General features: G+C 37.1%; 1 protein-coding gene across 1 annotated transcript; it reads right to left on the bottom strand.

Annotated features, from left to right (window-relative positions):
* Positions 1 to 271: 271 nt before the first annotated feature.
* LOC111195738 (transmembrane protein 182) lies at positions 272 to 11426 on the bottom strand. The gene is made up of 5 exons (XM_022683741.2): positions 11232 to 11426; positions 7849 to 7966; positions 6227 to 6325; positions 3415 to 3552; positions 272 to 2306 (listed from the first exon to the last, which is right to left on the bottom strand). Exons 1-5 carry the CDS (start codon positions 11409 to 11411, stop codon positions 2086 to 2088), a joined length of 756 nt encoding a protein of 251 aa, XP_022539462.2. The 5' UTR covers positions 11412 to 11426; the 3' UTR covers positions 272 to 2085.
* Between the last annotated feature and the right edge of the window lie 242 nt (positions 11427 to 11668).

Below are 11668 nucleotides of genomic sequence, written 5' to 3'. Positions count from 1 at the left end.
TGTGGGTGGTATATGTTGTATAATAAATGTATACAGCACAGCAGCAGCACACACTCTGACTGTAGCGGTGGTCCGCAGCTCGGTTATGGTGCCCCCGGGGGTGCTGCTGTACGTACGGTCTGTCAAAAAAGCAATAAGTAATCTTCACCACTGAATCACAGCGTTTCTTTATGACTAAGCTGAGCTGCCACTGAGATAAATACACATGATTTATATCTCAGAAACCTAAGAAGAAAAGAACAACAACAACAAAAAAACAAATACAAGTGAGTTAGTGTCAGACAAATATATTACACAATATTCATCAAAATACAGCAGGCGTTCCAGAGAACAGTACAAGTGTGAGAGCAGGTAATCTGCTCAGTTATTACAGTTCCAGAACATGTAAACAGATCCGTGTATTCTAAAAAATCTACGGGCTTATGGAAAGTACAGGTATAGGAATTAAAAAACTGATTTTTGTGATCAGTGTGAATGCAGTAAATTATCTTTATTATACTACAGTATATTAGCTTCAGGCTTATTGCATTTAATTTACGCAAATTAAACCAGTCCTGCTTAAAATTGTGCGTCTGTACAATTTTTTTAACAAGGTTTTAGGGGATCTTTTATCATCATTTTCTTAAGGACAATAAACTGCTATATTTTTAGTAGTAGCATTTCGAGGCACTTTCTCAGATTTCCTAAATATTCATTTTGCTGTAGAATATAAATCTTTATTACTGAGAGTTTTTCAAAGTCTCAAAACGTAGTTAAAATGTTTTATGTTTAAAACACTTCATGGAAACATAGTTGCAAATTTTGACAAATGCTACAAAACAAAATGTTTTGGCGCACAATGTTCCAGCTTTACACTGATCGAGAATGGAAATCTTTCTTGCTCATTTTGAAAAGTTAAAATCCCATTCGTTGGTTCTACTATTTAGCTTTTTTTGTACAAGCAAATAGTTCAATGTTCAGTACTAAAAGTTCTCCACTAAATGTATTTAACATTTTTACGTTTTTAGTTCTAATATTATATTATAATGTGAAAAGAAAAAACGACAACTTGTAATCATATTTATTTATGCATATCATGACTGAAAATAAAATAAAATATAAAGGTATTCATAGATGCAAAAAAAAAAGTCACTATAAACTTTTATAAAATGTGCAGCTTAAAAAATGTATTAATATTCTATCTATAACTGTACTACCTATAACTTTATTATCTATAACATATCTCTTAATTATTATTAAAGATGCACTTTGTCTGTATTTTTTATGATATGATAAAAGAAATGCGAGTAGAGACTGTATGTTTTTGTTTTGGGGAAATAATAGGTAATATTCGTATTACAGCTGGCTTCTATGGTTCCTCTCTGATACCAATAAAATCATTATAAAATGTTTTTTAAAAAAATCAGAAATTCAGAGATTAACATCCAACCTAAGATTAGACCAATTTCATTCATTCCCAATTAAATTTAATTAAGTATGTGAGCAATTTCTAGAAAAAATTATTCGATTTTAGTATATTTTTTAAAAATTAGTTTTAAAGGAGAACTCCAGTGTAAAATTGGCTTTTGCCCAGAAATCTTTACAATGGCCACTTCAGGGCATATTTTGCCCCTGATAAATCGCTTTATTTACACCGTTATTCAGGCTCAAAGTAACTCCACACCTCATTGGTAGAATCTGGAGAGCCCTGACATTTAAATTGAGGCATTAATAACTATAAAAGACTAAAAAAGCTTATTAAAAACGTTGTTTACAACCTGTAGCGTAACCTACAGGGCAAGTGCAAAGAGTGCTGGGCAAAAAGTACAAAATTCCTGGATCTCAGAAAGCTGCGGGAGAGCAGAGGTGGGCTATTCAACAAAGGTAAGTACTTTTTAACATGTTTTACCACAACAAAAGTCAAATTTACACAAGAGTTTTCCTTTAATAAATTCTTATTTTGATGAAATCTATAAATCTATAATCAAATCATAACATTATATGGTCCTGTATTTACATTACACTCCTTCTGCATGCATATGATTTTGATTGGTGTCCATCACAGCTCCACCCACTGCTGTATCAGTTCCTCGAGCAGCTCTTTTATTACGTGTGTTTCTGGATGTGCTTCCCTACGCAAAAGAACAGCAGACCGGAGAGCAGGACCAGAGGGATTCCAGCCACCGCCACCATGAAGGACCAGCCGTAATGAGCCTCCAAATGAGCACCAGGACACCCGTCCCCTCGCTCCTGCAGGACGTACCGCCTCACGTCCACCAGCTCCTTCCACAACACGAACAGACCCACCAGCACCAGGAACAGACAGGCTGGAGGACCACCAGGACAAAACACAACATCATAAAATACTGTAGCCCAGTGTTTCATGTTCTATCTTAAACGTGCAACTTTTATGGAGGTGTGGATTTTATTTTCCAGCAGGACTTGGCACACGGCCCACACTGCCAAAAGAACCAATTGATCTTACTGTATATAATATTCAAATTGTCTAATATACTGATTTTCATTGGCTGTAAGCCATAATCATCAACAACAAAAGAAATAAACACTTAAAACAGATCACTCTGTGTGTAACACATCTATATAATATATGAGCTTCTCATTTTTAACTGAAATAAAGTAACTTTTTCTTGATATTTATATATATATATATATATATATATATATATATATATATATATATATATATATATATATATATATATATATATATCCGACCCTGCAATGTGATTGGCTGAGAGGCATTCTATGAATACCGCTATCAACCAGTAATGAACTGTAACCGAAGCTCTTAATGTATTACTCCGCCACATACAGGTAACCTAGCAACAATGCAGCGCTTACAAGCCAAACATCAACAGCGCAGCTACAAACACCTCTTCAACTCAAAATCTTTTAATAAACAGTGCAAATGAAACTGTGGCATAATCGCAATAATAATACACTCGAGATTCATACTAAAATGTGTAATATTGGCACTGCTGTGCTGCTCTACGACTGCAGCACAGCAGTGCCAATATTACACATTATAGCACGAACCTCAAGCGTATTATTGCTTAATTGACATGTTTCAAATGTAAATGTAAGGTAATTATTCCAAATATCCTCTGTTTAAGGCTATTTAAGATATTCTGTGACCCGCCTGACCACCTCTATTCCCGGTCAGGCCCTGGTTAGACGTCAGTCTGCAGGCAGCTGGCGGAGTCCAGTTTCAGCGCTCTGTGTGCAGCAGCATTCCTAATGCACGGCTGATGGACAGGGCTATTTCTGTGGGCTGTGGGACACTTACTCACGCAAACGCACGAGGAGAATTAATGCCTAGTGACATAGTGGTGCTCAGACAGACGCATGCAAACACGAGCGTGCACGCTCACGCAGGCAGCGCACGCCCGTTACATATTCATGGCCAGTTTTTACCTGCTGTGATGAAAAAGGTGCCGCCCGCTCGGTAGAGTTTGTGACTGAAGAAGGGAACCGCACACACCAGCAGGAACCCACCGGTCACACTCACAGCGATGGCCAGGATTATTAACATGGTCCAGAAGCCACGGAACACTAAATACACACAGTCTTAGTCTTAGTGACAGACGTTATACACTGATAATAAACGTTATTTTGAGTTACAGTTCAAAAAAGCAACAAGACGACAGAAATAAAAACAGTATTTCAAACAATAGCATACAAATAGGCCATTAAATTTGAAGTATTGTAGTAATAAAATAATGGCATAGCTATGATATACAGGGGTTGGACAATGAAACTGAAACACCTGGTTTTACACCACAATAATTTTTTGTCCTGACAGACAGTCCTGGTGGAAACAGCAGACTTGAGGTTATCACTGAACATACCTTTCAGACAGCTTCCTCTAACAGCATCCACAGTTAATCCTGTTGGATGTGGTTGGTCCTTCTTGGTGGTATGCTGACATTACCCTGGATCCCGTGGCTCTTGATGCATCACAAAGACTTGCTGTCTTGGTCACAGATGCTCCAGCAAGACATGCACCAACAATTTGTCCTCTTTTGAACTCTGGTATGTCTCCCATAATGTTGTGTGCATTATAGCAATATTTAGAGCAGAACTGTGTTCTTACCCTGCTAATTGAACCTTTACACTCTGCTCTTACTGGTGCAATAATGTGCAATTAATGACGATTGGCCACCAGGCTGCTCCAATTTAGCCATGAAACCTCCCACACTAAAATGACAGGTGTTTCAGTTTCATTGTCCAACCCCTGTAATATAGTACCAGCCCAAATATTAAAGCTATACATGAACATAAAAAGTGTTCAACAAACCAGAATATATCTTATATCATTTATATTTTAAATATTTAAAAAACTATAGCACATCAGTCAATAAGCTAAGCTAGGATTGGGCGGCTGACTGTTGAATGTTGTCACGATTTTAATCAGTCAGTGGCGCACCTGTATTTCCCAACGCCAAAATAGAAACACTGCAAATATTTACCTGAACACACCTCACTTGGTTTAATGTAATGTATGATAAAAATTATTAGATTATAATGCTATTAATAATGCTAAATCAGTCGAATAAAATTTCTTTCTAAAAAAATTACAGCAATATTTTTTTAATCAATATATGCAAGTAAGTCCAAAACAAATGCTTTTGTGATAGACCAATTAGACAAATAAATAATTAGAATAGATTTAATAGGAAATGCAAAAATTCAATACACTACAGTTATTATTCCCTGTGTTTGACTCTTTCTCTTACAAATATTTATCTATGTTCAAATATGTATATATTTATATTTACATATATTATACTCTTGGCCAACTTTTCTTTTTTAAATGCAGATTTAGTGCAGGATTGGAGTGTAGGATTTCCACCCAAAATACGACATGTCTCGACTTCTATAAACTTTAAAAATGTTTTACATATTTCGGAAAGTTAGATGCCGTTCCAGGCAAAGGGAGAGTTTTCTTAGGAAACAGATCAAACAGATGATTTTCATTTTCATCTTCATTCCCATCACAAAGCAATCGCTCAGTCCTGTCTGTCTGTTTTATTATTCAGACAGACGGTTCCTAATGTTTATGTAGAGTCCCAGATGTGTTCTTGTAGTGCGTTGGGTTACATGAGGCACTGCTCCCAGAGTTCCAGATACATGGTGTTAAGCTCATCTTCCTGATTACTGAGCTCATCTTCCCTGTTTGCTCTGATCATGCAGTCAGTCTTTGTGCTGCAGTGCTTGTAGTAGAATTATAAATTGATAAACCTGCTAATTATTGGTCATTTGTCTTTAAAATAAGCAAATATTGGTGTTTTATTATATAATCCACAGTGCAACTTATAAAGACACGTCCTAATCATCATAGAAAATAGCTTAAATTAACTAGAATTATGCTCATCCTCTCCTTGCTGAGTTTATTAAAATTTCAAAAAGATAAATATTATTCTAAAAAGTAAAATAAGTTCTTATCCTTGCCTTACATTTACAGTGCTAAAAAGTTACAGGGGTTGAACAATGAAACTGAAGCACCTGGTTTTAGACCACAATAATGTATTGTACAATCCGGGTTAGCATCCGAACATCCCTTTCAGACAGCTTCCTCTTACAGCGTCCACAGTTAATCCTGTTGGATGTGGTTGGTCCTTCTTGGTGGTATGCTGACATTACCCTGGATACCGTGGCTCTTGATGCATCACAAAGACTTGCTGTCTTGGTCACAGATGCTCCAGCAAGACGTGCACCAACAATTTGTCCTCTTTTGAACTCTGGTATGTCACCCATAATGTTGTGTGCATTGCAATATTTAGAGCAGAACTGTGCTCTTACCCTGCTAATTGAACCTTCACACTCTGCTCTTAATGGTGCAATAATGTGCAATTAATGAAGATTGATCACCAGGCTGCTGCAGTTTAGCCATGAAACCTCCCACACTAAAATGACAGGAGTTTCAGTTTCATTGTCCAACCCCTGTATCTGTAATATAGGTTGCTGTGCATATTTTATTTTACTTATTCTACTCTATGTTGTATATACTGTTTTCTGCATAATAGTGGAAACTTGAACCCAACATTTCCGCTCACCTGTACACCTTGACTCTGTGATGATTTGATTTGATTTCTTTTCATTTGATTTAGGTGTGCACATATAAAAAACAGAGGGGTAGGGCGAAGTGGTACGGCCAAGGAGTAAAATGGGATTGGGCCTCTCTAAGAAATTCTAAGAAGAAAGGTTGAGTCTACTCAAGCCTCACCTGCAGTGGCATCATAAATGGGATGAGGAACGGGTCCGACCGCGACAGGAAGAGGGAAGAGGTATCCAGGTGTGCACACCTTCGGTCTCGGCTGATTCGCTGTGCGATCAGAGAAACAGAACCAGTCGTTTTTGAGAGCATAATAGTCACATGAGAGCTAAAATTAATGCTTTTAATCAGAATCTACGAATCCAAATCCCATCTATGCTTTAAAAATCTTTAAATTCACAATAGTTAAGTTAAAATACACATTTCAGTTGTGTCCCTGGGTTTCACTCACTCCTGTTACCGTAACGCATTACCATGATCATCTGAAACATCTGGAACATTCTACAAGGCTACAAGTCACATCTAAAACAGGAAGTGACATCATCAGCTGGTTCTTCTGAAGATCATGGGAAGAACAAAATTAAGTTCTCTCATTGTTTTTTTTCTGTATATTTGATCTTATTGTAACAATAATTGAGGAGCTCAATCTCAACACTCAGTCCTGTTACCTAAATCAATTCTTACATCTTATTTGTTATTTTTTTAAATACAAATTGTGTAAAATCATGAGAATGTCCTCATGCTATTAGCATAGCCACCATTTAGCTATTTTTCACGTTTTTCCTAATTCTTTGCCAAAAAAAACTTATTCCGGTTACTTTCAGTCCTGTTACTCAAAACATAAGAAGTAACACGAATGAGTGCTGGTAACAGGAGGAATTTTATGTAATACATATCGATTGTTTGCACATGCAGTCTATAACCATCTCTTTAAAATAAAGACTTTCTTGAGAGAAAATCAAAGGAATTGGTGGACTTGCTTTTAAACATGCTTTTTAAATCTCACATGAGTTTTGTAACCATTTTCAGATTAGAAACCTTGTACAAAAAATACATAAAGCTGCCTGAGGTTGACCAGATACATGTTTTGAAAAGTTAAATAAATGCTTTATCAGAGTTGCAAAAATATAAAAGAAAAATATAAAAGAAAATAAGTTTAATTTGGAAGAGTTACAACAAGCAAATGGCACCCATTGTTTGGAATGGCCCATATATACAGTATATTTGGCTATCTGACAATGAGAAAAAGTTAAAATTAGAAATTAATATTTGGTGGAATAACCCTGGTTGGTTTTTAATCACAGTTGTTTTCATGCATCTTGGCATCATGTTCTCCTCCACCAGTCTTACACACTGCTTTTGGATAACTTTATGCTGCTTTACTCCTGGTGCAAAAAAAAATCAAGCAGTTCAGTTTGGTGGTTTGATGGCTTGTGATCATCCATCTTCCTCTTGATTATATTCCAGAGATTTTCAATAATTTGGGAAACAGCAGTTGTAAAAAAACGCATGAAATAATTTGCTGTTTGTTTAAATAATAAATGAGAAATGAGAGGCATCTGTGATGTGCACAAGTGACTAGATAATGTCATTCATTAGGATTAAACAACTGCTTTTGAGAATTTTTGAATTCTGATGTGAAACAAAGGCTACAAAGCAAATGAGAAAACCTGAAATCTCAGTTTCATACAGCTTTCTGCTAAAAAAATAAACCTAACACAGAGCACTCAACGAGGCCAAAGCGCAACCACTTCAGTGCTGAATATCTGGGCGTCGGAGGCTCCGCTACTCACTGAACAACACGGCCCACACCACGTGCAGCGAGGGGTCGCTCCGGAACAGACAGCGCCAGAAGAAGCCCTCGTGATGGAGAGTGAGCGGGGGCGGGCCGGGGGCCGTCACCTCTGCTCCCTGGGGAGAGGAGGAAACAGGAGGAGGCGCTTTTAAAAATGTGATGTTTAGGCCGGAATGATAAAGTGGATAAAGTGCATGAAAGGGTGGAAAATGATGGTAATGATCCATTTTCCATTCATGTTCTCCTCCTGGTGCTGAACCTGCGTGAACCTCTGGAGGAACCTACGACTGTTTGGAATAATATAAAACACTGCCGACTCTGGCAAACCTTTTGAAGTGAGCCACTGCTTATGAATAAAAGGCTGCAATTTATTTTGGGTTGTGTTTTTTTATTTTTTTATTTTTTGGAAAGGTACCGTGAAGCCGTGGAGAGCCGGTCGAAATTCGGCCCGGCTGCCAAAACGCAGCCTCTTAAGAACAAAAGTGGAAATAATTTGTGGTCCCTGGCCCTTTAAGCATACATCTGAAATGATTCTGCACACTCAACGCTGTCATAAAAATGATTGATGGCGCAGGGAACCATATGTGTTCCTTTCCTCGTAGCTTTTCGGGGCTTAAAAGGAGGAGAGATTTGCAGTGCTGTCAAGTCCGGATGATGACTTGCTGCTACAGAAACTGTCACGCTGACAACACTAGGTAGCTACGTCTGAGCGCTGAATGATGTACTTTGTTTTGAAGAATAGCTGGTATATCCGGGTAATGTTTGTAAAGAAAAAAAGAGTGATGTCTCATTTCAGCTGCGCCCCAAAATAAACTCTGTAACCGACGCGACTTTCTGCGTGGAAGTGACTCAAAAGCAGCAGCGAGATTCCCTCCAGTCTTCCATTTAAATGCTCTTATTTTTGACGTTTTCAGGTCACTGATCTGCTTTAAGTTACATTTGAAGCCAAAACCTGAAGACTAATACCTCTGATTCATCTCTAATACAAACATCGGATATGGACAATGTTTGTTTGTTTGTTTGTTTGTTTGTTTGTTTGTTACGAAATGTTGCCTCAAGGCTCTATCAATCTCTGGTGTCATTTTTTGACTAATATTAATCTTATAATCACTATAAATGTGTCCTGATCCAAAGCTAATCCAAAGACTTCTATGCTTTTAAGAACTTAAGACCTTGATACTTGGTTCTAGTGGTTTTCCAACACTGATCCAACACTGATCACACCAAAGCCTTTCAAAAGTCACATTTACAAAAATGAAAAAAAAAAATAAGAGAACACTTCAGTTTCTAAATCAATTTCTTTGATTTTATTATTTATATCTACATATTTCAGTAAAATGAACATTGTGTTTTATTCTAAAAACTACGTAAAAAATTTCTCCCAAATTCTAAATAAAGGTATTGTCATTTAGTGCATTTGTTTGCAGCTATTGAAAAATGGCTAAAATAACAATAAAAAGATGCAAAGAAAACAAGTTCATAATTATAAAGTTTTATGAGTTCAGAAATCAATATTTGGTGGAATAACCCTGGTTTTTAATCACAGTTTTCGTGTATCGTGGCATCATGTTCTCCTCCACCAGTCTTACACACTGCTTTTGGATAACTTTAACACTCAATGTCCTCTTTTAAATACACGTCCCCAGAGTGTGAGACCATGCTGGACAGCTGGGCCCAGTCTGACACACCCTGCTTCAAAACACTTCAGCTGTTTTGTTTTTTTTTTGTTTGTTTTTTTAAATCAGATTCTCTTCAGTAGAGAGGTATTCTTTTTATATGTAGTGAATTTCTACACTAAAAGCTTTATACGGATGGATTTCAGACGTAGAATTTACTGAATACTGTGAATTTACTGTGAATAATTTAGAAGTGGGTCAGTGTTTCAGCGCTCATTTACTGATACTGTTATAGAGAGATGTTTACTGTTAAAAAGGACAGAATTTATAATTATGCTTCACGCCAGGAAACTTAATAGAGAGCAGATTGTACAGGGAGACATGCATGCACTGTATCTTTAACTGCCTTGGGCTACTTTTAGACAGGAGAGGGGAAAAGCTTAAATCAGATTTGTTGTTGTTCTTTATTTGATGTCAGGCTTGGTTTAGAAATACTGCTGCTTTTCCTGGATGTTGAAATGAAATTTAGTTTAAAATGTAGTATGAAATGTATGTGAATGAATGTAGTATGTAAAATGTATTAAAATAAAACTCCTAAAAATTCCTATTATGTTAATTATGCTTAATTTTTGGTTACTATGAGAATGTTATAGAATGTTACAGTTGAGTTAACATCCTTAGAATCTTTTTTTTTTTTTTTATCTAAAGTCTTAAACGTCCTGGTAACATTGCTGCAATGTGCATTTGTGACAGTGTTTTAACTTTTAGTTTTAGCAATGTTACTTTTAACATTTCCATAATGTTTTCAGTATTCATATAAATAGGAACATTGCAGTTAACATTCTTAGAACATTCAATCTGTCAAGTTTTCTGTATGTTCTTTTTTATTTAACATTTTTAAATGTTAGGGTGGTATCAGTTGTGTCATTGTTTTATTTTTATTTTTTTTTGGAATTTTACTTTTAACATTTGCACAATTTTTACAAACAATTATTACAGTATGTCACATATTTACAAAAAGTTTCTGAAATATTATTTCTGTTAAACTTCATGCAACCTTTTCCAAACATTGCTAAAATGTTCTCTGTAAGATGGGATCAACTATTTCCCCCTTTGGGACAATTATGTTAGTAATGTTATGTTTTTTTTAGGTAAAAAAAGTAAAGAAATGGAAGAAGGAATAACTGATGGTTAAAATACAGCTCTGGAAAACATAAGAGACCGCTTAAAAATGATGAGTTTCTTTGATTTTACCTAATTGAAAACCTCTGGAATATAATCAAGAGGAAGATGGATGATCACAAGCCATCAAACCACCAAACTGAACTACTTGAATTTTTGTACCAGGAGTAAAGCAGCATAAAGTTATCCAAAAGCAGTGTGTAAGACTGGTGGAGGAGAACATGATGACAAGATGCCTGAAAACTGTGATTAAAAACCGGGATTATTCCACCAAATATTGATTTCTGAACTCTTTATGAACTTGTTTTCTTTGCATTGCTCTCTTAATTTGACTTAAGTGGTCTATTTCTTTTTTCCAGAGCTGTAAATAGTGTTATTTAATGCAATGGCTTAGTTAAAAGCCATTAATTCACATTAAAATCACTTTTATTATTGTTATTTTGGTCAGTTTTATACTTTTATAAGTACTTTTTGCTCCTTCCACTTGCACGCAACCTTTTTTTAGGGCTCTATGTTGCATGGACTGCATACAGTGTGTGTGTGTGTGTGTGTGTGTGTGTGTGTGTGAATGTGTGTGTATTACCTCAGTGCTGTTGGCTTGCTTCTCCACACTGACCGTGTGGAGTGTGGTCTCCAGCTGTCCGAGACCCCCGCAGTCATCGCTCGCCAGCAGCCAGTAATCCGTACCGAACGCCACCAAGAAGCACAGCACCCCCAAGCCCCCCAGCAACCCCCCGACCAGGGCAACCACCCCGGTCTTCATGCTGCAGCCGAAGCCAAACTGAACAGGCTCGAGTGAAAAAAAGGCCAAGGACGGTGTCCCGGCCCTGCTGCGGGGGGCTGTGGGCACGGGGAGGGTGAGGGAGGGGTCCAGCAGGGGTGGGGTGTAGGGTGAGTTGGGGTGGGGGGGGTATGGGGGCAGTTGGCTATTTTAGAAGATAGGAGGAAGCAGTTCAGGCCACACTTTGGTGTGGGTGTTGGCACTGCAAGCTCATAGCAGAGTGTGGAGTGGCCTGTTAA

Source organism: Astyanax mexicanus, chromosome 10 (genome assembly GCF_023375975.1).
Source record: "Astyanax mexicanus isolate ESR-SI-001 chromosome 10, AstMex3_surface, whole genome shotgun sequence".
NCBI lineage: Eukaryota > Metazoa > Chordata > Actinopteri > Characiformes > Acestrorhamphidae > Astyanax > Astyanax mexicanus.
Note: the sequence above shows the minus strand (reverse complement) of the source record. Positions and strands in the feature narration are given on the sequence as shown.